The sequence below is a fragment of the Lepisosteus platostomus genome, chromosome 5 (assembly GCF_059453375.1).
Source record: "Lepisosteus platostomus isolate fLepPlt1 chromosome 5, fLepPlt1.hap1, whole genome shotgun sequence".
Lineage (NCBI taxonomy): Eukaryota > Metazoa > Chordata > Actinopteri > Semionotiformes > Lepisosteidae > Lepisosteus > Lepisosteus platostomus.
Genome location: NC_142615.1, coordinates 4761306 through 4788946, shown reverse-complemented (window position 1 = coordinate 4788946; position 27641 = coordinate 4761306). Strand labels below are relative to the sequence as shown.

The following is a 27641-nucleotide window of genomic DNA, read 5'->3' as shown; positions in this document are numbered from 1 at the left end:
TCCCGTCAAACTGAAACCTCCCCCCCAGACGTGCTGGGGGAACACGCGCAGCTCGGACATTCGTCGCAGTGTTTGCAGACCTCGGTCATTTACCAGCAGCCGGATCACCTGCTAGCAAGCGCCCTTAAGAGGAGGGATTCAAATCGTGACAATCCGATGGCCATTTTAAGGTTATCCAGGCGGCAAAGAGTTGGAGATTTTTATTTTTTAGCTTTCTTAGTCATTTCGACGACGGTAGGCACCAAAAAACAAATCTTCTGTCTGCCAGATTATTAATAATAATAAACTATTTTATATAGCGCCTTTAAAGGTGGCTTCTCAAAGCGCTTTACAGGATGACAACAATGATAAATAAGAAGAATACACCAGATAAAACACAATGACAATACACAGAGGAGAGCGTGGATGGTGGTACTAAGAGAAGCAGAGGGGTGAAGAACAGAACCAGTTCAGGAGAGGCTCTTCTGAAGAAGAAGGTTTGGAGTCTGGATTGGCAGGAGTTTAGAGAAGGTGACTCTCTAATATCCTTGGGCAGAGAGTTCCAGAGCTTGGGGGGGCACAACAGGAGAAGGCCCTGTCACCCCTAGAGTGTAGACGGGCTTGGGGGACAGTAAGGAGGGCAGAATTTGAAGAACGAAGGTTGCGAGGTGGGGAGTAGGGCGATGATAGCTCAGACAGGTACTGAGGCGCCCAGCCATGCAGAGCCTTATAGGTGAGCAGGAGGATTTTAAATCCTGGCATTTCCCCCCACCCCCTCCCCCGACTGTGGTCATGAATTGAAGTCGCCCATTAAGATGATGTCCGGCTTTTTATTGCAGGAATGTTAGGGGGGGGGGGGGGGTCGGGTATAATTCGACCCAGCTCTAGAATCAAGTACGGAAGGAGCAAGAGATTCAGAACAGTCGTCTGAGCTCCTGGACCGGAAGTAGGTCAGACCACAGAGATCGCCAGCGCTGCTGCACAGAGACGTTTGTCACGCTGCGAGATGCACGAAAAGAGCTCTTCTTGCTTTCTGGGTGACAGGAACCTGTGACCACAGCCACAGACGCCCCCCCCCCCCCCCTCAGAGACGTGACTGAATTGTAACGCCTGCATGCCGTGACAGAGAAGGAAGACAAAATATCTCTTTTGGGGGGTTTTCACCAGGCTGCCCTGTGACTGAGGATCTGAAAACAACTGAGGAAGAGAGATTGCTGTTGAAGAAAAGCAAAGAGGGGGAAAGACATCTGCTGAGATCCTGGGCAAAAACAGAGCTACAGGACCGCCTCAGAAAATAACCTATCTTTCAATGGAGTCAGAAAGGGTAGCACCAGTGTTGCTGCTGTTTCTCGGTGTCGGCGGCATCAGTGAAGGTGAGTACATCTGTTACTTGTTCTTTTTTTGGGGGGGGATGGAAATATAGTGTGCGATGGACTGGTGTCCTACCCAGGCTGTATCCTGCCACCTGCCCGTTGCTTGCTGGGCTCCCCCACGACCCATATTTTTGGATGAAGCCATTTTGCAAATGGCTGGACGGAAGATCAGTTCTGAGACCGATACTGCGTCTGCTATCCCATTACGATCTGTGTCACGACCTGGTTTCGTTCGGAAAAAGAATTACAAACGAGAGCCATTCAGCCATTATTTGGTTGCTAGAAGCTAATTGATCTAATGATCCCTTCTACTCAATCATATGGCTGGGCAGCATGTTCCATTCTCCTACCACCCTTTGTGTAAAGACGAGCCCCCCCCCCCCCCCGTCCTGACTGGACAATCTCATCTGGCTGTGTCTCAAGAGAGGCCAGGGTATAGCCAGCTTCAACCACGTGGCTGGGCAGCTTGTTCCACACTCCCGCTACCCTTTGTGTACATATGTGCTTCCCGTTTTCGAGGTTTACATGTACTTCCATATACTTTCTACTTATGTGCTCCGTTTGGTGTTTCACTGTTGATTCAGCACTGGAATTAAGAATTTAAGATCCCCCTCATCTTCTCTATTCAAAACTATGGAGAGTCAGTGCAGGACATTCCATTAATCTCTTATTGCTTCTCCTCATTGTCTGGAGTATGTAAAGTGTAAATAGCATCTTCTGTTCTCATCTCAGTATTGCTTGTTTATACAATATTTTATCCAAGGTTTGTATGACCACTGTGAAAACTTCTAAAAGGCCAATTGACTGGACAGGCAGGTTTTAATTATTTGGGAAAACAAATGAATAGCATAAAGTCTCATTCGTTTAATCTTGTTAAAGTAATAATAATAATTGCTTACACTTATAGAGCGCTTTTCTGGACACTCCACTCAAGGCGCTTTACAAGTGATGGGGAATCCCACTACTATCAACTTGAGCTCCAATCAAAATTGAAAAACCTTGGGGTTATATTCGATTCTGGCTTAACATTCGACCCACATGTACAGCATACTGTCAAAACATCTTTTTTTCACCTTAGAAATATCGCAAGACTACGCCCTATGCTATCATTAACTGTGGCTGAAAAGCTGATCAACATATTTGTATTCTCTCGAATTGACTACTGCAATGCTCTGCTCCCTGGGGTATCTAAATCTACTCTGAACAAGCTGCAGTATGTCCAAAATTCAGCAGCCAGAATCCTGACCAGATCTAGTGCAAGTGTTCACATTACTCCTATCCTGGAGTCCTTGCACTGGCTTCCGGTCAAATTCCGCGTAGACTTTAAAATCCTCATGCTCACCTACAAGGCTTTACATGGCTTGGCACCTCAATACCTGTCTGAACTCTTATCGCCCTACTCCCCACCTCGCAACCTCCGCTCTTCAAATTCTGCCCTCCTTACTGTCCCCCAAGCCCGTCTACATTGTATGGGCGACAGGGCCTTCTCCTGCTATGCCCCCAAGCTCTGGAACTCCTTGCCCAAGGATATTAGAGAGTCACCTTCTCTAAACTCCTTCAAATCCAGACTCAAAACCCTCCTTTTCAGAAAAGCCTTTACTTAACTGGTTCCATTCTTCACCCCTCTGCTCTTCTTAATACCATCTTCCACGGTCTCCTCTATTGTTATTGTTGTATTGCTGTAATTATAATTGTGTCCTGTCTTGTGAAATTTTTCTTATTTATTGTTGTAGTCTTCTTATTTATTGTTATTGTCATCCTGTAAAGCGCTTTGAGAAGCCACCTTTAAAGGCGCTATATAAAATAAAGTTTATTATTATTATTATTACCGCCAGCAGTGTGCAGCCCCACCTGGATGATGCGACGGCAGCCATAGTGCGCCAGAACGCTCCCCACACAGCAGCTCTCAGTGGGGAGGAGAGCAGAGTGATGAAGCCAGTTCAGAGAGGGGGGTTATTAGGAGGCCATGATTGGTAAGGGCCAATGGGAAATTTGGCCAGGACGCCGGGGTTACACCCCTACTCTTTTCGAGAGACACCCTGGGATCTTTAATGACCCCAGAGAGTCAGGACCTCGGTTTTATGTCTCATCCGATGAACAGCGCCTGTTTACAGTCCAGTGTCCCCGTCACTATACTGGGGCATTAGGACCCACGCAGACCGCAGGGTGAGCGCCCCCTGCTGGCCCCACTAACACCTCTTCCAGCAGCAACCTTAGTTTTTCCCAGGAGGTCTCCCCTCCAGGTACTGACCAGGCTCACACCTGCTGAGCTTCAGTGGGGGTTGGCTGCCAGCTGGGAGTTGCAGACTGATATGGCTGCTGGCAGTAGGTGTAATAATAATAATTCAGGTGGGGAGCTGCGTCAGCATGCGTAGTCTGCAAAGGAACAAGTAATAGGTTTATTCCAGGCTGAAAAGAGTTCTTCGGGTGTGAGAAAGACAGGGCGGACAGCACAGATTAAATAGACCAAAAGCTGCGAGAGGGGAGGAGGCAGAGAGGCCACTCAGGAAGTGCAAAGTGGAGAGGGGTGAAGAGAGGTGTGAAGTCAAAACCTGCATGAGAATAGAGATGACACGAACACAAGTCGGTCGTTGGGAGGAGGGGGATGGTGTGAGCCTAGTTTCAGGATGAGTTTAGTTTCTGTTGTCCTTCTGTTGAAGCTGAGAAACCCTTCCTTGAGCACAGAGACCGAGAGGTCAGTCGGAGGTGAAATGAGAAACTGTGGGCTTGGAGCGATCTCTCATCTCCACGGCCCCGAACGTGTTCTCTGAGGGGGTCTCAGAGTCTCCTGCTGGTTTCCCCACCGTAGATAGCTGGGCATTTTTCGCAGGAGATGCAGTTGCTGGAGGTGGTCCGGAATCGACCTGAGGGGGGCCCCCCGAAGGAGCGTGTCGTTAGATCTGTATCCGCAGGTGATGCGGCCAGTTTTCTCGCGGGCGAAGGTGCCTGGTGGGGATGATCGCCGAGGGCGGTCAAGGGAGCTGTGAACCAGAAGTTTACGTCCATTGGGTGGCCGGCGGTATGAGATGATGGGGCGCTCGGGAAAAAAGGGTACCGATGGAGGGATCGCCCCCCTGCAGGATGGAGTAGTTGTTAAGAAGGGTCCTGGGGATAGAAAGTGTGTAAGGGAAGCACCAGCACGAGGAATGCGGTCGTAATAATAGTAACACAGCCGTAATAATAATATAATAACGTAAAAGTGGATTTAATGTGCCGAGAAATTTTCACTGGTCGGCAGCAAGCTTCGAAAATTCTTCTTCTTCTTTTTCACAGCCTTAGTCCCAGACTGCTTTGGTTGCTCGTCTCCACTGGTCTCTGTCGAGCACATCTTTCTCACTCACTTCACATCCCTCCATATCTTTTCTCACACAGTCTATCCATCTCTTTCTAGGCCTGCCTCTTCCTCTGTTACCTTCCACCTCAAATTCCACCACCCTACATCACCTATGGATTTCTTCATTTCTGATCGTATCCTTCATTGAAATCTGCAGAATCCGCCTCAACATCCTCATTTCAGTTCTTCTCCTCAAGTTCTCTTCCCTCTTTCCCAACTGCCGAGCATTCAGCTCCACACAGTAGTACGGGTCTAATCACGGTCTTGTACGTTTTGCACTTTAACTGTCTAGGAATTTTCCTGTCACCAATTATTCCAGTTATTTCTCTCCACTTGTTCCATCCAGCTTTCACTCTTTGTCTTCCTGCCTCCAGTGTTTCTCCTCCCTTTACCAGTTTCGATCCAAGGTACAGTATTTAAAGCCATCAACTTGTTTCGGTTTTCCTCCATTTGTCTCCTCAACATTGGTCCTAGTATCTCCTCTTCTCTCCATTACCATTATTTTAGATTTTTCGGCACTCATTTTCAGCTGAGCAAATTGTTGGAACAAAACTGAGATCCTAAAGCCGTTTGCTCACGCCGCACTTGCGGACACTTGATGAAGCAGGGTGCGCAGAAGTGTTCTATCACACAGTATCGTTTCAGACGTTCGCGTGGATCGCAATCCTGAGAGCATCCTCTGTACTTCGAACTCGCCAGGCTGAGGAAATGACAGTGCGGCCCAGAGATCAGTCGTTGTCGCAGCTCTCCTCGCTTTCGAGGAATGAGCCAGGGAGCCAGCCGCAGGGGTGAAGTGTGAGATCAGAACTTGACCTCCTCCTGAACAATTGTTCATTGAACACCAAAACCTAGGTGAAGCAGTTTTAGCCTCAGGATGTCCCATAACGTTGCCTTCAACTGTTTTACAATCACCAATCCTGGCTTTCTAAGCCCGGCTTTTGACCGTGTCTCCTCCTGCAGGATGTAGCCTAATCCGTCATCGACAGGATAAGATCTCTGTGCGCCCGGGAGAATCGGCTCTCCTGCCCTGTCCCCAAACGCTCCCGGAGACGGACAGCTGCACCTGGAGCCTGTCCACCACTTCCGGCGCCTCCACGGCGATAGTGAGGAATGACGGGACAGGCCTGCACGTCCGGCCCTCGTACGAGGACAGGGTGACGATTTTGAATCCGGGGAACCTCTCGCTCCTCATCTCCAACCTCACCGCCAAAGACAGCGGGACGTACAAGTGTGTCTGTGGAAGCTCGCCGAGCTCCGTGACTGTCAAGCTCACTGTGAAAGGTGACGCGCTAAACCGTTCTCTCTCTTTCTGACCATTTTCTCCAATTTAGGGTCACGGGGGGAGCCTATTCTTGCCAGCAGCCATATCACTCTGCAACTTACAACTGGCAGCCCCCACTGGAGCTCAGCAGGTGTGAGCCTGGTCAGTACCTGGAGGGGAGACTCCTGGCAAAAACTAAGGTTGCTGCTGGAAGAGGTGTTAGCGGGGCCAGCTCACCCTGCGGTCCATGTGGGTCCTGATGCCCCAGTATAGTGACGGGGACACTATACTGTAAACAGGTGCCGTCCTTCGGATGAGACGTAAAACCGAGGTCCTGACTCTCTGTGGTCATTGAAAATCCCAGGGCGTTTCTCGAAAAGAGTAGGGGTGTAACCCCGGCGTCCTGGCCACATTTCCCATTGGCCCTTACCAATCATGGCCTCCTAATAATCCCCATCTCTGGATTGACTTCATTACTCTGCTCTCCTCCCCACTGAGAGCTGCTGTGTGGGGAGCGTTCTGGCGCACTATTGCTGCCGTCACATCATCCAGGTGGGGCTGCACATTGGTGGCGGTAGTGGGATTCCCCGTGACCTGTAAAGCACTTTGAGTGGAGTGTCCAGAAAAGTGCTATATAAGAGTAAGCAATTATTATTATTATTATTATTATTATTATTCTGGCAAGCAACAGGCACAAGGCAGGGTACACCCCTGGATGGGACCCACACAGGACACCAGACTGTGTGTGGGCTATGAGTGTCAGCCCTGTGATGGACTGGCGTCCCATCCAGGGTGTATCCTGCCTTGTACCCAAAATGCTTTGAGTGCAGTGTCCAGGAAAGTGCTAGTATTGTTCTTATTAATATTATGACGACAGTTATTATTCCACAGCACACTTCGGTGTCTCTTTGTCACTGGAAGCCTGTCTCCTGTCTGCAGGCTGCACCGTGACAGTTCGCAGTCGGAAGATCGTCGCGCACTCCGGCGGCGCCGCCCTGCTACCCTGCGCCTGCACGGACGCACAGCCCGCGACCGACAGCTTCGCGTGGGACGTCTGGGGGCGGCCCCTCCTGCGCCGCGATGGGGCGGGCCTGCGCGTCAACTCCTCCTACGAAGAGAGGGTGGCGGTGTTTTACTCCGCCAGCCCCGGAAACCTCTCCCTCCTCATCCGGAACCTCACCGTGCGGGATCAGGGGCTGTACCGTTGTCGTGACCCCTGGAACAACGAGGCGCTTGTGAAACTCCGGGTGCTAGGTAACGTACTGCTCGATTCAGACCATAACAGGGGTTACACACGAGAGGAGGTCGTTTAATTATACTAACCTGTTTTTGCCACTTTTTTTTTAGTTAATTGATCTATTTTTATGTAGCCACATTATCCGCTTCAACCACATGGCCGAGTGTCTTGTTCCACACCCCTGCCACCCTTTGGGTATAGAAGTGCCTCCTGTCATGAGCAGTGGATCTTTTCCAGCTGCTTCCTTCAACTTGTGGCTGAGTAGCTTGTTCCACACTCCCAGTGAGTGTCCTCTGTGAGTGTCCTCTGTGAGTGTCCTGTGTGTGAGTGTCCTCTGTGAGTGTCCTGTGTGTGAGTGTCCTGTGTGAGTATCCTGTGCAAGTGTCCTCTGTGTGTATCCTGTGAGATTCCTGTCAGTGTCCTGTGTCTGTGTGTGTCCTGTGTCTGTGTGTGTCCTGTGCGTGAGTCTGTGAATGTCCTCTGTGTGTATCCTGTGTAAGTGTCCTCTGTGTGTATCCTGTGCAAGTGTCCTCTGTGTGTATCCTGTGCAAGTGTCCTCTGTGTGTGTCCTGTGAGATTCGTGTGTGTGTGTGTCCTCTCTGTGTATCCTGTGAGATTCCTGTCAGTGTCCTGTGTGTGAGTGTCCTGTGTGTATGTCCTGTGCAAGTGTCCTCTGTGTGTATCCTGAGATTCCTGTCAGTGTCCTGTGTGTGAGTGTCCTGTGCAAATGTCCTCTGGGTGTATCCTGTGAGATTCCTGTCAGTGTCCTGTGTGTGTGTGTCCTGTATGTGTGTCTGTGAATGTCCTGTGTGTGTGTCCTGTGCAAGTGTACTCTGTGTGTATCCTGTGAGATTCCTGTCAGTGGCCTGTGTGTCCCCTGTGTGAGTGCCCAGTGAGTGTCCTGTGTCTGTGTCTGCGTGTGTCTGCCCTGTGATAAACTGGCGTCCCACCCGGGGTGTATCCCGCCTCCTACCCGTCACTTGTCAGGCTAGGCTCCAACTCCCCCGCAGCCCCGTAACCAGATCAAGTGGTTAGAAAACGGACAACAAAACCGCGGTCATGGGAAAAACCAATAGAACAAGGAAAAGTCAAAGGCTTCGGACGGGGACCTCTTAGGAAAGCGAGTGTGCCTGCTCTTCTTCAGGCTGTGCCATTTCGGCCTCTGCTCCCGCGGAGATCACAGGACGGCGGGGGGACTCGGTCCTCCTGGGCTGCTCTTGCACCAACGCCCACCCCGAGATCTAGAGCTTCGCCTGGACGCTCCACCGCCGCCAGGCGCGGACGGAGATCCTGCGCTACGACGGCGCCGGTGTGAGGGTCAGCCCCGCCTACGCCGGCCGGGCGACGGTCTCCCACCCCAGCTCCCCGGGGAACTTGTCTCTCCTCCTGGGGAACCTCAGCGCGGAGGACCAGGGGCTGTACCAGTGTGTGGTCAACGACGGGAGCTCCTGGGACGTCACCCTCGCCCTGCAAGGTGAGGTATCGGCGTGGGGGTCCGGTATTTGAGTTTGATGGCGGCTGTCTGGTAGAGGTGTCCCGCCATAAGGCCTGAACGAGCGGATCTGGACCGACGAGCTGTGAAATCCACCCCACGCTTCAAGCCAGCTTAGCGTCCTTCCGGGAATTGTGGGAAACGGGCTGTCCAGCGACGTTGGCGAATCCGATATCCTCGCTTCCCTTTGCAAAATGGCTGGATCAGATGTGGGGATTAATTCGCCAGTTGTCTTAGATGGGCCGAAATTTCTTCGTTTCTAAGGCCAGAACGTGGCACGTTTCCGGAATTGGCTGCCCACGGTTCTTTGTGTTTTGTTTCAGCCGAGCCCTGTCGCTTCACATTGTCTTCAGCAATCAAAAGTAGGAGGATATCATTCATTTCCCAGCGGACAGAGGTTACCCATTTTTCAAACTGCATTAGCTAATGCTGTACATACATATGGGCAGCAGCCATATCGCCCTGCAACCCACAACTGGCAGCCCCCCCCCCCCACTGGAGCTCAGCAGGTGTGAGCCTGGTCAGTACCTGGAGGGGAGACTCCTAGAAAAAACTAAGGTTGCTGCTGGGAGAGGTGTGAGTGGGGCCAGCAGGGGGCGCTCACCCTGCAACCTGTGTGGGTCCTAATGCCCCAGTAGAGTGACGGGGGACACTGGACTGTAAAAAGGCGCCGTCCTTCGGATGAGACGTAAAACCGAGGTCCTGACTCTCTGTGGTCATTAAAAATCCCAGGGCGTTTCTCGAAAAGAGTAGGGGTGTAACCCCGGCGTCCTGGCCACATTTCCCAATGGGCCCTTACCAATCATGGCCTCCTAATAACCCCCCTCTCTGAACTGGCTTCATCCCTCTGCTCTCCTCCCCACTGAGAGCTGCTGTGTGGGGAGCGTTCTGGCGCACTATTGCTGCCGTCGCATCATCCAGGTGGGGCTGCACACTGGTGGCGGTAGTGGGATTCCCCATGACCTGTAAAAAGCTCTGAGGGGAGAGTCCAGAAAAGCGCTATAGAAGTGTAAGCAATTATTAAATTCAGTTCTTATTATATATGCATTTCGTTGTGTTATTGTACAATCAGCCTGCGCTGGAAGTCTTGTTCTGCCAACATCTACGGTCCCATTTTCTGCAAGCTTCCCCAGCTCATGGATGACACACAGTAACATTACGATTCGGTCTCGGCGTCGCACTGTCACTAGAGCAGTCTCTCTTTCTCTCTCTCTCTCTCTCTCTCTCTCTCTCTCTCAGAGGGCAGTGAGACAGGTCTGATGTACTCCGGAGTGGGGCTGGTAGCTCTGGTGTACCTCTTGGCCACAGTTGCAGCTGTCAGAGCAACCAGAAAAAGGCACGGGTAAGAAATTAGACAAAATCCTGCTCTTCCTTATTTCTGTCAGGGATCTGCATTCTGATGCCCTTCTGCATTAAATGTTACTATCCAGCAGTGTATTTTAATCTGCCGTACAGAATGACACTCAACAGTGTTATGCTAGACTGTAATGAGGGGAGTACCACAGGGATCTCTACTAGGACCCCTGCTCTGCCTTATTTCTGTCAGGGGTCTGCTTTCTTGGGGAATGCCCTTCTGCGTTAAATGTCACTATACTACAGCTTATTACAATGTGCTGTACAGAATGACACTCATCTGCACCTTGTTATGTGAGACTGTAATGAGGGGAGTTCCACAGGGATCTCTACTAGGACCCCTGCTCTTCCTTATTTCTGTCAGGGGTCTGCTTTCTTGGGGAATGCCCTTCTGCGTTAAATGTCACTATACTACAGCTTATTACAATGTGCTGTACAGAATGACACTCATCTGCACCTTGTTATGTGAGACTGTAATGAGGGGAGTTCCACAGGGATCTCTACTAGGACCCCTGCTCTTCCTTATTTCTGTCAGGGGTCTGCTTTCTTGGGGAATGCCCTTCTGCGTTAAATGTCACTATACTACAGCTTATTACAATGTGCCGTACAGACTCATCTGCACCTTGTTATGCTGGACTGAAATGAGGGGAGTACCACAGGGATCTGTACTAGGACCCCACTAGTAACCTATTTCAAGAACCAGCTGTGAATGAGAGCTGCAGATCAATTAGCTACATGCTACCAAATGAGGGAGATGAGCCAAACGACCTGTTCTTGATGGCAAACTGTCTTGTGTCTTGCTCGTATGTCATACCTTTCATTTTCACACCTGCTTCTCTCTACTCTGACCAGTATCTAACTAGGCTCTATATTCTGGGCTATAGTAGCTTACATGCCTTCTTTAGAGTGCACTACTTCCTTCTATCTATATTCTATACTATACTACAGGTTGAGAATCCCTTATCCGAAATTCCTGGGACCGGACGTGTTGCGGATTTCGGATTGTTTCGGATTTCGGAATATTTTTATATTTGCATCTATAAAATAGGACAGCTTGGGAATGGGGCCAAAGTCGAAAGACGATATCCATTTCCATTTCATAATATAGCTTATACATCTACCCTGAATGTAGTTTTGTATACATTTTTAATAATGTTTTAAACATAACACCATCAGAAAGGTAAGATATCGGTCTCCACCTACGATGTCATGTTTTGATTAAAAGGTTACAGTACACGTACGCCATTTGTCTTTTATTTTTTATCATACAAAAACAAAGCATCGCATATGATTACAGGTAAATAAAATGAAAACTGAAAAAAGTAATGCAAAGCATTTTATTTTTAAAGTAATATACAGGTACAAGTACAAGTACAGGTAACAGTAATGACACTAGTTACGTTACACTCATACATGGAGGGGAGATTCAGATCTCGCGTAAAAATAACGTTTTGTACTAACTGTACAAGAAAACCAAACCGAAACATGATGAGCGCTGCTTACAAACTTGATGATAAATGCAGCCCCAGACATTACAACTACATCAGGTCCGAGAAACTTGAGGGAGAGGGTACGTCATCGATGACATCCCTGTGAGCTGGAAAGTTGCGGATTTCGGAGTTTATTGGAGTTTGGAATTTCGGATAAGGGATTTTCAACCTGTATACTATATGTATTGCAGGGGGCTACTGCTGTACTCTTTCGAGCGGTATTGTACTGTGTGGCAGTGTGCTCTGTTGCACTGTGTAAATTAACACACTGTAGCAAATTGCACTACTGTTTTACAGAAGGGTTTTGGGGGAAAACATCATTGCAATCTGCTACACCGTATCGATCTACACCACAGTGCACAGTGTGGATACTATACGTAACAGTTCACTTTACTGTATTGCATTACAAAAACATTCTGTTGCGTTACGTTCTCTCTTTGTTTTCGATCTTCTTTTCTCTTTTGAAGGAGAACAGGACAGGGCTTCCTACTGGAGATGAAGACATTTCAAGGGCCTATAGACTTGTCTGTGCCTACAGATTGAAAGTACCACAGTATTGATTGATACCCTGGCTGTGATCTATAGGATCCCTATAGGGGCTCACCTTGGATGGATACCCCAGCTGTGATCTATAGGATCCCTATAGGGGCTCACCTTGAATGGATACCCTGGCTGTGGCCTATAGGACCCCTATAGGGGCTCACCTTGGATGGATACCCTGCCTGTGATCTATAGGACCCCTATAGGGGCTCAGCTTGGATGGATACCCTGCCTGTGATCTATAGGACCCCTATAGGGGCTCACTGTGGATTTATACCATGATGTGATCTCTAGGATGTCTTAAGGAGCTCATCTCGATATCACAGAGTATCAAGACAGAAATTCACACCCACACAAAAAAAACCCCACACCTACTAACGCCTTCTTGTCATGAGGTAAAAAGGGGTTTTGTGAAGTGAGACAGACACCATTTGGGCTCAAAATGCAGGCCGTGCGGTGTGGCCCTGAGCCAAGATGGCCCCCTGTTGCAGGCATCGTTCTGTCATTTTGTATTCCAGGAAAGGACATATACTTTTCTCGAGGCATTGAAACTATCCAAAATGGGGCTTTAAACGAATAAATAACCATACAGGAACGTTGTGCCCATCTGTTTTGCTTGAATGTCATTTAGTTACACATTTCCAAGCTTGTATTTCTGTATGACATATTTTAACCCCAGCAGGCCGTAGCAAATGCATTTCATAATAATAATAATTGCTTACACTTATATAGAGCTTTTCTGGACACTCCACTCAAAGCGCTTTACAGGTCATGGGGGAATCCCACTACCGCCACCAGTGCGCAGCCCCCACCTGGATGATGCGACGGCAGCCATAGTGCGCCAGAACACTCCCCACACATCAGCTATCAGTGGGGAGGAGAGCAGAGTAATGAAGCCAATTCATAAATGGGGGTTATTAGGAGGCCATGATTGGTAAGGGCCAATGGGAAATTTGGCCAGGACGCCGGGGTTACACCCCTACTCTTTTCGAGAAACGCCCTGGGGTTTTTAATGACCACAGAGAGTCAGGACCTTGGTTTTACGTCTCATCCGAAGAACAGTGCCTTTTTACAGTCCAGTGTCCCCGTCACTATACTGGGGCATTAGGACCCACATGGACCGCAGGGTGAGCGCCCCCTGCTGGCCCCACTAACACCTCTCCCAGCAGCAGCCTTAGTTTTTCCCAGGAGGTCTACCCTCCAGGTACCGAGACAGACTGGCATCCCATTCAGGGCAGGGTGTTGCTTGCTGGGATAGACTCCAGTAACCCCTCCAGCAAGCCTGTATTGATTTCAAGTTGTTGGAAAAAGTGGTGGCTTATCTAAAACTGCTATTTTTTCACCACAAGGCAGAGTCTGCCTTTCATATGACCGACACTGATCGCCTGGGTGAAAAGCAGTTGTTAGTTATGCCACCTGCTGGCAGCTCTCTAAAATAGCAGGCAGGACAAGGGTTCAAAAAGTTACAACTGAGCTGTAAAAAAAAACAACTAATTTTTATAGTGTGCATGACAAGACATGGCCCCAGCGTTTCGAAGTATTTTATTCAAGAAAAGTTGAAGAATGTAATACAACTCATAATAATAATAAACTTTATTTTATATAGCACCTTTAAAGGTGGCTTCTCAGAATGACAACAACAATTAAAAATAAACAATTAAAAATACACAAGATGAACACTATGAGAACATGCAGAAGAGACAGCAGATGGGGGTGCTAAATACAGTAGGAGCTGAGGGGTAAAGAACAGAACCAGTTCAGTAAAGGCTCTTCTAAAAGAAAATGTTTTGAGTCTGGATTTGAAGGAGTTTGGAGAAGGTGACTCTCTGATATCCTTGGGCAGAGAGTTCCAGAGCTTGGGGGTATAACAGGAGAAGGCCCTGTCACCCCTAGAGTGTAGACGGGCTTGGGGGGACAGTAAGGAGGGCAGAATTAGAAGAGCGAAGATTGCGAGGTGGGGAGTAGGGCAATGATAGCTCAGACAGGTACTGAGGCGCCAAGCCATGCAGAGTCTTATAGGTGAGCAGGAGGATTTTGAAGTTGACACAAAACTTGACCGGAAGCCAGTGCAGGGACTCCAGGATAGGAGTAATGTGATCACTTGCACTAGACCTGGTCGGGAGTCTGGCCGCCGAATTTTGCACATACTGCACTTGGGTCAATGTGGATTTAGATACCCCAGCGAGTAGAGCATTACAGTAGTCAATTCGGGATAGACAAATGTGTTGAGCAGCTTTTCAGCCACAGTTAGTGATAACACAGGGCGTAGGCTAGCGATGTTTCTGAGGTGAAAGATGTTTTAACAATATGCTGCACATGTGGGTCGAATGTTAAGCCAGAATCAAATATCCCTACAAGGTTTTTCAATTTTAGACTGAAGCTCAAGTACAGAACCATCTACAGATAGGGTTACAGGATTGGCTTTACGAAGTTGATGGGGGGGTGCCAATAAGCATGACTTCAGAATGGTCACAATTCTTATGTCAGAGATGTAATTTGATGTGGCTGTCTATTCTATTTGTGTCAGGTTTGGAATGGATGTATATTTGAGTATCATCAGCGTAGAAATGATAGCTGAGGCCATGTGATCTTAAAAGCTGACCAAGTAGGAATATGTAAATGCTGAAAAGTTGGGGACCCAGTATTGAGCCCTGAGGAACACCAGACTTAACAAGACCAATTTCAGACCTATAACCATCAAGAAAGACAAAGTGACAGCGATCAGTGAGGTAAGATTTGAGCCATTTGAGAGCGGCGTCGGAAACTCCAAACACAGTCTCAAGACGAGAAAGTCAGATGTCATGGTCAACAGTGTCAAAAGCAGCACTGAGATCAAGAAGGATGAGTTTAGAAAGAGAACCAGAATCAGAAGCTATTAGCAGATCGTTAGTGACTTTGACCAAGGCAGTTTCTGTGCTGTGAAGCTGATGGAAGCCAGATTGGAGGGGTTCGAAAAGGTTGTTTGTCATGAGGTGGTTATGCAACTGAAGTGTGACAGCACGTTCTAGGATTTTAGCAAGAAAGGGTAAGTTGGAGGTGGGGCGAAAATTGTTTCGGTTGTCCAGAGCCATGTTAGGCTGTTCTGGCATGGGGGTAATGGCAGCAGTTTTGAGGCCTGTTGGTACAACGCCAGTGCTCAAGGATTCATGTAAAATATTGAGGACAATGGGACAGAGAGAAGAGAAACAGCACTGAAATAAAGTGGTGGGAATGGGATCTAATATAGAGGGGGTGGATTTCATGTGTGAAACCAGTTTACTGAGGGATGCAGAGTCAAGAGGGGAGAAGCTGGAGAGAAGGGAACCAGAAACGTTGGAGAAGGAGGGAGGAGGTATGGAAATGATAGGCCCAGTGGAGAGAATGTGATGCCGGATGTTGTCGATCCTGGAGCTAAAGAAATTTAAGAATGTGTTGCAAAGTTGCGATGAGGCAGGTAAGGTGGTGGGGCAGTTTGGCTTGAGCAGGCTGGTGGAGAAGAGATGTCTGGGGGTTGTTATGGTGATTTTCGATGAGGTCGGAGAAGTAGGCGGATCTTACAGACTCTATGGTATCGATATATCCAGACATACAAACACTTCATTCTAAAAAAAGTTTAGTAGTATTATTATTATTAATTATTGAGCACCTTTCGTACAGATAGCAGCTGAAAGCGCTTTTCCAAACCAAGTGGGGGAAAAAAATACAATCTTAAAATTAGGGAAAACGCAGTCATACAACCTCAACGGTTGCTTGAAAAAGAAATCAATAGAAATGAGGGAAAAGCATGAGGACCATAGGAGACGTATGAAAATGAGAAATAACAAAGCACCTTTTAAAAAAAAACAAACCAAAAAACAAAGGAAACTTAGTGAAATAAAACGACCTACATAACCTACAGTTCACAGTGTTCTTGAAATGGCGGACGCTGTGGTAAACACAATCAGAGACTGGGCCTGCCCTGTGGAAACGAGCCCTCTCCAGTGGAATTGCGGAGTTCGCCACCTTGCGCCCGCCGTCTGCCGTTTCGCAGCGTCTTCGTTACGTAGAAGGCGCCCAGGAGCACGGGTGGTGGGAAAAATAGCAGAAGGACCCCTAGGTGCTGGCGCCGATCGGCTGGTCCACGCTCAGGCGCCGGAGACTCTTCTGGAAAGACGGAGAGACAGGTCGGGCCTACAGCGTGTTAGGGTTCCCACTGCTGCTCTCCAAAGTCATCTCCATGGCAACCTTCCTGCCGCCGCAGTAATGAGAACCGGTTATATAGTGGACAGATCCACACAGAATGACAAATGAGGACCCTAGATCTCCCCACCCTGACCTTTACCCATCACGGCCTCCTAATAACCCCCCTCTCTGAACTGGCTTCATCCCTCTGCTCTCCTCCCCACTGAGAGCTGGTGTGTGGGGAGCGTTCTGGCGCACTATGGCTGCCGTCGCATCATCCAGGTGGGGGCTGCACACTGGTGGCGGTAGTGGGATTCCCCATGACCTGTAAAGCGCTTTGAGTGGAGTGTCCAGAAAAGCGCTATATAAGTATAAGCGATAATATAATTATTATTGAGAATTATTATTATAGAGAAGCATTCTGCCAGGTGGGTCCTGCACATTGGTGTCCTTATTATTTTCTTGTCAGCGTGGAATAAGCCTTAAGCTGTTCCTTTTCAGCCTACGCAGGCTGAGGCAGCTCCCTGCTCGAAATCCTTAGAGCATTACCTTTACTGTAGATTTGGACACAATCTTGAACATTTTAGGAATGAATTGGCGATCATGCATGCAAATTGAACTTTGAAAAAGATGGCAAGATTCGGAGTTATGTACTAATTCAATGCCAGCAGCCATATCCCTCTGCAGCTCCCAGCTGGCAGCCCCCCCCACTGGAGCTCAGCAGGTGTGAGCCTGGTCAGTACCTGGAGGGGAGACTCCTGGGAAAAACTAAGGCTGCTGCTGGAAGAGTTGTTAGTGGGGCCAGCAGGGGGCGCTCACCCTGCGGTCTGTGTGGGTCCTAATGCCCCAGTATAGTGACGGGGACACTATACCGTAAACAGGTGCCGTCCTTCGGATGAGACGTAAAACCGAGGTCCTGACTCTCTGTGGTAATTAAAAATCCCAGAGCATTTCTCGAAAAGAGTAGGGGTGTAACCCCGGCGTCCTGGCCAAATTTCCCATTGGCCCTCACCCATCACGGCCTCTTAATAACCCCCCTCTCTGAACTGGCTCCATCCCTCTGCTCTCCTCCCCACTGAGAGCTGGTGTGTGGGGAGCGTTCTGGCGGACTATGGCTGCCGTCGCATCATCCAGGTGGGGGCTGCACACTGGTGGTGGTAGTGGGATTCCCCATGACCTGTGAAGCGCTTTGAGTGGAGTGTCCAGAAAAGTGCTATATAAGTGTAAGCAATTCTTCTTCTTCTTCTTCTTCTTCTTCTTATTATTATTATATCCAAGTGTACCACTCTTTTTCTAATCTTCTGATGTTCAATTTTGCTCACGCGTTGTGCAATGTCACTACGGTCGTTTTTTTCCCCAACAGTAGGGTCCTCTTACCTTGGACGGTGACTATGACGCGGCTCAGGACGAAGTTGGTCCGTGTGTCTTTCACTCTGTATTCGCCCTGGTCAGCTCGGGTCAGACCCGCCAGAGTCAGGGTCTCGTCATCGACCAGGATGCGCCGACGGTACTGCTGGTGACAGACAGCCTGGCCTCTCTCCATCGCGTAAACGGCGGTCACGTTTCCCTCCCCCACGGGCTCAAACAGCACCTCCACCTCCGTGGCGGCGTAGAGGGGGACAGACAGGTTGGCACCAGGCTGCAGGGTGACGTTGACCGTACAACCTGGAAGAAATAAACAAACTAAATTGCAAAAAAGCAGGTGGGACCGTGGGTGCTGTCTGTGTGGAGTTTGAGTGGTCTCCCAGTGTTCATGGGAGTTTCCTCCCCCAGTCCAAATATACATTGGTAAATTGGCTTCTGGGAAAAATTGGCCCTGGTGTTTGTGTTTGTGTTTGTGTTCCCTATGATGGATTGGCATTACACGTCCAGCGTGACCAGTCCCATCTGCCGACAAGTTATTAAATCTTGCTCGCAAAATAAATTAATTGACGGTATAGAAAAAACGTACACCTTTGGAACTTGTGGCTGTCAAAATCGTGAAAGCGCTGTAAGTCGCTGCACTGCCGCAAGCCCCTGGTCTCGCCACAGAACCGCGACGTGAAGAGGCCCTTCCTGCTCCCTAGTCCCCGTAATGACGGATGTAATAATACAGGTGGTGCAGCAGACATTTCACCACAGATATGGAGTAGGAGTTAAGGAGTAGGTAGTATTTATCAGCACAACCGTCAGGAAGTTGAGAGCAGGATTCCGATAGGATTCAAAGAGACGGATCCACAATCCTGCTTGCTTACAGTGTCACACTGTAATCTGTCTCTGGAGATTCAGTCTGTTTTGTGATGTAAATTTGAGGTTTTACGAGGTACTGTGCACATCTCGCTTTTCTTGTTGTGTGAAATGAGCTCGTCGGTGCTGATTCTTTCAAACCCCGAAACATAAAAATAGTAGGGCAGTTCTCCTTTAATTGCTTACACTAGTTTAGTGCTTTTTCAGGACACTCCACTCAAAGCGCTTTACAGGTCAGGGGAAATCCCACCACCAGTGTGCAGCCCCCACCTGGATGATGCGACGGCAGCCATAGTGTGCCAGAACGCTCCCCACAAATCAGCTCTCAGTGGGGAGGAGAGCAGAGAGATGAAGCCAGTTCAGAGAGGGGGGTTATTAGCAGGCCATGATGGGTAAGGGCCAATGGGAAATTTGGCCAGGACACCGGGGTTACACCCCTACTCTTTTCGAGAAACACCCTGGGATTTTTAATGACCACAGAGAGTCAGGACCTCGGTTTTACATCTCATCCGAAGGACGGCGCCTGTTTACAGTCCAGTGTCCCCCGTCACTATACTGGGGCATTAGGACCCACATGGACCGCAGGGTGAGAGCGCCCCCTGCTGGCCCCACTAACACCTCTTCCAGCAGCAACCTTAGTTTTTCCCAGGAGTCTCCCCTCCAGGTACTGACCAGGCTCACACCTGCTGAGCTCCAGTGGGGGGGGCTGCCAGTTGGGAGTTGCAGGTGATATGGCTGCTGGCTCTGAACTGGATGGAAGGCCCACAGGCACGGGCCTTTAAGCTCTGGGTCCAGTTGTCATCCCAGGGGTGGGTTAACAGCAGCGAAATCGGTTCATTTCGCCAACGCGGCCCCAGCCTCACCCTTGACTTCCACCCGCGTGGTCCTCAAACCCCGGTCGTCCCGCGCCCAGACCGTGTACAGCCCGGCGTCCGCCCACGTCAAGCTGCGTCTCAGCAGCGCCCCGTCCCGCACTTCGAACCCGCAGCCCGGCCGCAGCCTGGCCAGGCGGAGGGTGGCGTTGAGGCCCGCCGTTCTGATCTCGAGCTCCTGGCTGCCGGGGGGTAAGGGGAGCTTCAGGGGGTGGCCGTAGCACAGCGTCAGACTGCCTGTGGAGAGGGGGGGGGTGGGGGGGAACAGGGAGGTTATTGCCGTATGTACATGTCGTGTCATGTCATCTGCCCCACCACTTGAGACCTGCCGGTGTAGCGGGAAGCAGGAGCCTACCCGGCCAGCGACGAGCGCGTGGCAGGCTACCACCTGGGTGGGACGTCAGTCCATCGCAGGGCCAGTGCAAGCCAATCACACATGGGGACGATTTGGAGGCCACAGTAAGGGCCAGAGGGGGGGGGGGTGGAATTTGGCCCGGACACTGGGATAAGCTCTTCTCAAGAAACGCCCGGGGATCTTTCATGACCACTGAGAGTCAGGACCTCGGTTTGACGTCTCACCCGACAGTCGGTGGCCGTTACAGCCCAGCGTCCCCGGTCACTATATTGGGGCATTAGGACCCACACAGACCGCAGGGTGAGAGCGCCCCCTGCTGGCCCCACTAACACCTCTCCCAGCAGCAACCTTAGTTTTTCCCAGGAGGTCTCCCCCTCCAGGTACTGACCAGGCTCACACCTGCTGAGCTTCAGTGGGGGGGGCTGCCAGTTGAGAGCTGCAGGGTGACATGGCTGTGCTGTATGTAAATTACAATTCTTATTTGCATGGATCTCTTAGGACATGGGCGGTACGTTACGAACCTAATAATAAGAAATCGGAACAATCAATACGTCGTAGCGAAAGGGGAAAAAAAACACCTGCAAGAAAGTGTATACAGTAGTGTATACTGAGTCTGAGGCCCGGCAGTGAGCTGTTGAGGATGGGCACTGCAGGGGGATAGAAGCTGATCTTGAGTCTGGTGGTCCTTGCCACGACGCAGGGGGGGAGAACAGTTTGTGGCCGGGGGTGGTTGGGATCCAGAAGGATGGACTGGGCTTTATCGTGACAGCGGATGGTGTGGACCTCACCGACGACGGATGGTCAATCGCATCCCATGATCCTCTGTGCCGCTGCCACAACCCTTTGTAGTACATCTCGTTCACACGTGGCAGTACTGCTCTGTGGCTCAGGATCTGCCCCTGTGCCTGGAAGGATTTGCCGGTTCAAATCCCGCAGCCGGCAGAGGAATCCTACTCTGTTGGGGCCCCCTGAGCGAGGCCCTTCACCCCAGCTGCTCCAGGGGCGCCGTATAAATGGGTGACCCTGTGCCCTGACCCCCAGCTTCTCTCCCAGTCTGTGTGTCTCATGGAGAGCAAGCTGGGGTCTGCGAAAAGACAAATTCTTAATGCAAGAAACTGCATAGGGCCAATAAAGTGATCTTATCTAAACTGTGGCATCCTCTGCAAACTTAATACTGTGGTTGTATAGCTACCTTCAGCAGCATTCGTAGGTGAGCGAGGAGTACAGCCTAGGACTGAGACAGCAGTGTTTAGGATCAGTGTAGGGAGGAGAAAGATATTTTTTTCCCGGTATTTTTTTCTTTACTTTCTTTGTCTCACGGGGTACAGTGTCCTTGGGTTTATGAAGGTGCATTATAAATTATCATCTTTAAAAAGGCTGTTATTTAACTAGTGACAGTGTCCCATCATCTTCTACTCGGCTTCTTTGCGCTAATTGTATCTCTTTGTTACCGTTTTTGTTTGTTTTGAACTTTTTTTTTTACTTTTCCTATAAAGCGCTTTGAGAATTTACTTTTACAGGTGCCGCCAACAATACACCGCATCTTATAATTATTTAGATAACAATAGCAATTATTATTGTTGTCATTAATAACAATGATAATATTAATATGGGGGAATGCTTTATTCTTTTTTCCTCTGTTTGCCTGTCCTTTTAACAACAAGAACTTTTACTGCTGCGGCAAACCCGAGGACTCGATACATAGCGACAGAGAGCAAGACAAAAACAAAATTTTCAAAGAAAAGCAAACAACATATGTGAAAATGTAGGAAACGACTCGGGACACAGGCCCTCGTCGAAAGTCGGGTTTGGAGTTCGGTTTCGACGAGGGTCGTTTTCCGAGGCGTATCGCAAAGGGGCACGGTCGCCAAAAGGCCGCCATTTTGTCCTGGGTTCGGCGCTCCGAGGGCACCGAGCCTTCGGGCGGGGAGTGTAAACACACGGAGGCCTTCAGAGATGTCTCACGGAGCCAGCTCCGTGTCGAGCCTCAAAAGTCAGGAGCCAGATCTTGTGTTGCCAAAAGGAGAGACTCTCAGCAAGTCTAGGAGAGCTGTTGCCACCAAAACCCAGCTGTGGGTGTCTGGACAAGCTTGCCTCTTCGTGAGACGAGGGAGGGAGTCCGTGAACTTAAGAGGGGCAGAACTCCAGCCCAGCCTTAAATGTTACGAATTTATCTTCTGTATTTCTTTATCGCTACGTGCAGCGCCCTGGGGGTTTCGGCAAGGCGCTTTAATAAAGAGTTTTCGTGGTTTGATTATAAGGGTAGGAGGGGAGAAAGAGAAAGAAATATAGACACCCCCCACCCCGGTCAAAAACGTCATTGAAAAAGTACGACTCTCCCCCCCAGCCCTCCAAAGAGAGTTTTTTTTCCAGAAATAACAACTTCGATGAGACAGCGCCACAACCTTCCCTGTGGCAAGCACTGTCAGCAGAGGGGAGGAGGTAACAAAATGAAAGACAGAAGACAGTAAAAAAATAAATCCATTGAACATGACAGGACACTCCCCGTCGCCCTTCATTTTACTGACTTCTTCAGAGAGCCCGTGTCCAAACTCGCCAATTGGGGAAGGCGGGCGCTCAGCTGGAGAAATGGCGCCCTGTGACTCTTTATAAACCCTTGTCTGTCGACTCCCTTGTTCCCAGCCGGCGATTTAATGAAAAAATAAATAAAATAAATCTGTTCAGACGCAGGAAACCACCCAAAACACGCTGAAATGCTCAGGCCTGCTGGCTCCAAATCTTACCCCCTCCTGTGATTCTTCAACGTTATTGTTAATCCTAAGGAATACTAAGGAACAAGTAATAGGTTTATTCCATGCTGAAAAAAAGAAGAAAGAGAACACAACGTTTCGGCCGTGGAGCCTTCTTCAGGCGTGAGAGAGACAGGGCAGTAGGCAAAGGTACAGTAGCGGGAGAACAAATGTTGGGTGGGAGGAGGAGTGAGAGGCGGGAGCAGGGGACAGAAAGAGAGGCCAAACAAGAGGTGTGAAGTCAGAATGGGTGCAGAGAGGTGTGAAATGAAACTTCCAATGAGTGGAGAAAATTTAAAAGAACAGTAATCTGTCGTTAAGGGAAGGGAGAATGTGTGATCCTAGCTGCAGAATAATTTTAGTTTCGGTGGTCTTTCTGATGTATGAGTTCGGAAAACCGTCTTTGAGAACACAGACGGAGAGATTAGTGTGGTCGTGGCCGTCAGAGGTGAAATGAGAAACAATGGGCTTGGAGAGATCTTTAATCTTCACAGCCCTGACGTGTTCTCTGAAGCGGTCTCCGAGTCTCCTTCCTGTTTCTCCAATGTAGATGGCTGGGCATTTACTGCAAGAGATACAGTAAATAAGGTTGCTGGAGGTACAAGATGCTGTCTGGGTGATCCGGAATTGTCCTGAGGGGCCTTGAATGAATGTGGTGGTGGCTGTGTACTTGCAGGTGATACAGCGAGCATTGTTTCTCATTTCACCTCTGACGGCCACGACCACTCTAATCTCTCCGTCTGTGTTCTCAAAGACGGTTTTCCGAACTCATACATCAGAAAGACCACCGAAACTAAAATTATTCTGCAGTTAGGATCACACATTCTCCCTTCCCTTAACGACAGATTACTGTTCTTTTAAATTTTCTCCATTCATTGGAAGTTTCATTTCACACCTCTCTGCACCCATTCTGACTTCACACCTCTTGATTGGCCTCTCTTTCTGTCCCCTGCTCCCGCCTCTCACTCCTCCTCCCTCCCAACCTTTGTTCTCCCGCTACTTTACCTTTGCCTACTGCCCTGTCTCTCTCACACCTGAAGAAGGCTCCACGGCCGAAACGTTGTGTTCTCTTTCTTCTTTTTTTCAGCATGGAATAAACCTATTACTTGTTCCTTTGCAGCCTACGCATGCTGACGCAGCTACCCACCTGAACTACTAATGAATACTAGTTAGAAATACCTTCCGTTTTGGGGGTGTTCTCTAATCTGGCGTCCTGTTTTGAATCAGTAAAACTTTGTAGCCTTTTTTTTGTTGTTTGTTTACTTCATACACCTTACAAATGCACGATCTCGTTGAAAGATGTCTACTTATTACGTCTCTCCTACCCTAATATTCTGCCGGGCATTACTCTCATGTTTGTACAGGCGGCAGGGAGAGCGACTTTTTTTGTGCTTTGCCGACACAGGAATCTGGAAAAGAACGGGAATTGTTAGCATAGTCTAAAAAAAAACCCCACAAAACTTCAGCCTGTCAAGAAATGACCTATCTACTGACTGCACATAAACTTCACACAGATTTGAACCCGCGGCCGTGAGGTTTCAAGACGATAACCACTGTTCAGCCCGACACGCAACATTTAAAAAAAATGGCTCGCCGAGGTTTGAACATAACACGTCGATGTTTGAGGATTTTTTTTTAAGTTCTTTTAAACCGGAGAGAAAAAATCGTGGTCAAGAATTCTCCCTCTCCAGGGTGAGTTAGTGTTGTTAGAACATGCTTGATTTCGTTAACTTTTTATTTTCGCTTGAGGTATGGTTTTTTCTCTAACTTTTTTTTTTATTGTAACGGTGATTACACTATTGTTTAATTTGAAATGTATAGCTGATGTTTCAGTGGACGTAAGAGCTATATACAGTATATATCGCACGAATTCCAACTGGGCAGCAGATCATAAAGGTGACTTAGCACATGATTTAAAAACGCTGTTTCATAAAACTAATTTTGTGAGGAATAACGACGATTCAGTCCTAGTCCTAGCGCCCAGAATATTTTCCGTCTAAGACCAATTCAAGGTTTTTTTTTTTCGTTCCATTTCTCCTGTGCTTTTGTGAAGTCCGATGGTCTGATTGGCACAATACTCACGATTTTAGATACCCGTTACTGAGCTTTCTCCCGTCTCTACCTCACTGACCGAAACAAGAGAAACTGTCCTGAAATACTTTTAAATACAAAAAAAAATATTGACCGAATGAAAAAAAAATTACAAATCTTTCTTTATAATTTATAGACGGTACCAAATATTTTTTATATTTTTAAGAACGTGAAAACAATTATTACAACCCGTTTAACTTTAGAGGAAAAAAAATCTTGATTAAATCTAAAACTTAAGAATCCCTCTTTATAAGCGAAATCTCATTGCAGCTCGTCTTTTGTAACCTTGTAACTGACAAGTTCGCGTACAGGAAAAAAAAACAACAACACTAACTTTAATATCAGTTGGATTTAGCAAAGAGGGGAAAACACGTGTGACAAAAACAGCTTCCTTTACTCTGATCATGAACGATTTAGAGCGGGAATCTGCAGTTTTGCAAAAGGTGCGACAATACACCGTCGCCGACGGTACACCCGAGTGTGGCCATAAGCATGCGGCATTGCTGAACCCGAGAAGTTTAAAGTTTAAATTGCATACCTACCCTTTGTCTGGAACTCGGACATCTTGTGCGGCGAGTCGACGGCGGACGAAAACCACAAACTGCCCCAGATTAAAAGGACCCAAAACGGCATTTTTAATCCGATCAAATTAAAAAACCACAGCAACAACAACAACAACCTTAAAGTGGACTACCCGAGAGGCACGTGTCCGTAAATGACTTCCCACGCTAAAACGTTCACTGAACTGGGGGAGGTGGAAGGTGGGTGTGGTGTTAGGATACTGTCTCACCCAGACCTTGGCATGTATTTTGTGTGGGGATAATTCACCTCACGGACAGACTGTTACGTAGATAAGGATTCTGTATCTACCGTTTATCTGCATCGGTTGCTGCAGACGCTTGTGCAAAACCCCACTGAATCAAAAGCAATTCTCCAGTTTCTAGCAGGGACGATAACACGTGGTGCCCTAGTGAAAACTCAGCGATTCTTTGCCGGATTGGTACTACTTCCGGTATTACACGTATTATACTATAAAATATAATGACGCACTTTTACTCCGAGGTCCTCCAGACATACTGTACATTAGAAGGAAGATCATGACCGAGCGTCTCTACCTCAGACTCCCCCCCCCTAATAGTTTAAAATTAATAGGTTAAAAAAAATGACTGAACGTCTCTATCTCAGACTCCCCTCCTAAGAGGTTAAAATTAATAGGAAAAAAAAACCATTATCAGCAATGAGTGCTTATCCGATTTGCGTATCCGATTCAGAGTTCAAATTAAGCACAGACGCTACTACAGGGTGTAATGCACACAGATGCACAAAGAGTTCAGGTCCAAGTGATACAGCTCCCGCGTTAATGGAAACTATGTCCCTTTTAATGAGAAACCCCAAACAAAATGGTGATAGTTTGAGTAATAATAATAATAATTATAATAATAATAGCTCACACTATTATGGAATTCAAAGCCTTTGTTTTGAAGAAGCACTCGAATGTTTTTGCCGCAGTCCATCCAAGCTATGGATGAACCCCCAGTTCAGGGAGGGGGGTTATTAGGAGGCCATAATAATAATAATAATAATTAATAATAATTGCTTGCACTTATATAGCGCTTTTCTGGACACTCCACTCAAAGCGCTTTACAGGTCATGGGGAATCCCACCACCACCACCAGTGTGCAGCCCCACCTGGATGATGCGACGGCAGCCATAGTGCGCCAGAACACTCCCCACACAGCAGCTCTCAGTGGGGAGGAGAGCAGAGGGATGAAGCCAGTTCAGAGAGGGGGGTTATTAGGAGGCCATGATTGGTAAGGGACAATGGGAAATTTGGCCAGGACGCCGGGGTTACACCCCTACTCTTTTCGAGAGACGCCCTGGGATTTTTAATGACCACAGAGAGTCAGGACCTCGGTGTAACCTCTCATCCGAAGGACGGAAAGTATTATTTTGGCGTAGTATTATTTGATTTGACCGATCTGTCTTCTCACTGCTTGATCCTGCACAGGGTCGTGAGGGAGTCGGAGCCTATCCCAGGATGCATTGGGCACAAGGTGGGTGGGTGGGGGGGGTACGCATTGCAGGGCACGCCCCAACTCACGCCAGGGCCAGTTTTCCCCCAAGAGCCCAATGAACCAACAAGTATGATTTTGGGACCAGAGGAAACCCATGCAAACGGACATGGGGGAACACGCAGACTCCACCCAGACAGTCCCCTCCCCAGGAATTGTAGCCGCAGAGCCAACGCTATAACCACTGCCCCCACTGTTGTAACGTGTCCGTGATTGTAATTAGCGGTAAATCAATGAATGATTTGAACACCCTTCCCGGGGCAGGTGGTGTTCGAACCTTTTTGGGTTCCCGAAAATCCTGGAGGAGAAGGCGCCTCCAGCTACAATCTGTCAGGAAAAAGACTAGACGAGGCCACAGTTCTTGAGCAACCGAGCACAAACGATCCGGTATAATTATGGGAATCGAATGATTTGCGAAATCCGAGAGAGAGAGAGCTATTTTTAACTTTTTTTCAGCTTCATTGAAAACCGAAGAACAACCCAACATGAATGATTTAGCAGCAAAGCTAAAGAAATTAAAATATGCATTCGCTTCAGCCAGCAGCCATATCGCCCTGCAACTCACAACTGGCAGCCCCCCCAACTGGAGCTCAGCAGGTGGGAGCCTGGTCAGTACCTGGAGGGGAGACCTCCTGGGAAAAACTAAGGTTGCTGCTGGGAGAGGTGTTAGTGGGGCCAGCAGGGGGCGCTCTCACCCTGCGGTCTGTGTGGGTCCTGATGCCCCAGTATGGTGATGGGGACACTATACTGTAAAACAGGTGCCGTCCTTCGGATGAGACGTCAAACCGAGGTCCTGACTCTCTCTGTGGTCATTAAAAATCCCAGGGCGTTTCTCGAAAAGAACAGGGGTGTAACCCAGGCACCCTGGCCAAATTTCCCATTGGCCCACCCATCATGGCCTCCTAATAACCCCCCTCTCTGAACTGGCTCCATCCCTCTGCTCTCCTCCCCACTGAGAGCTGGTGTGTGGGGAGCGTTCTGGCGCACTATGGCTGCCGTCGCATCATCCAGGTGGGGGCTGCACACTGGTGGCGGTAGTGGGATTCCCCATGACCTGTAAAGCGCTTTGAGTGGAG

The 27641-nt window shown here is 48.7% G+C and overlaps 2 protein-coding genes and 1 long non-coding RNA gene across 4 annotated transcripts in view; 1 reads left to right on the top strand and 2 right to left on the bottom strand.

The window, feature by feature from the left end:
* Nucleotides 1-27641, bottom strand: part of LOC148662607 (uncharacterized) — a 148093-nt gene that overhangs the window by 65066 nt on the left and 55386 nt on the right. The gene's annotated exons all lie outside the window — the stretch shown is intronic.
* On the top strand, nt 599-12654 carry LOC148662612 (polymeric immunoglobulin receptor-like). Its single transcript, XM_088632305.1, has 6 exons — nt 599-1352; nt 5647-5967; nt 6887-7201; nt 8329-8658; nt 9916-10018; nt 11987-12654. The coding sequence occupies exons 1-4, from the start codon at nt 1289-1291 to the stop codon at nt 8427-8429; spliced, it is 801 nt and encodes a 266-aa protein (XP_088488431.1). The 5' UTR covers nt 599-1288; the 3' UTR covers nt 8430-8658; nt 9916-10018; nt 11987-12654.
* On the bottom strand, nt 11353-25763 carry LOC148662611 (uncharacterized). Of its 2 annotated transcripts, none has more exons than XM_088632295.1 (4): nt 25036-25763; nt 19289-19534; nt 17577-17864; nt 11353-16208 (listed from the first exon to the last, which is right to left on the bottom strand). In XM_088632295.1, the coding sequence occupies exons 1-4, from the start codon at nt 25124-25126 to the stop codon at nt 15979-15981; spliced, it is 855 nt and encodes a 284-aa protein (XP_088488421.1). In that variant the 5' UTR covers nt 25127-25763; the 3' UTR covers nt 11353-15978. The 2 variants fall into 2 exon arrangements, with proteins under 2 accessions (XP_088488421.1, XP_088488422.1); XM_088632296.1 differs by having other exon boundaries at nt 13586-16181; nt 25036-25346.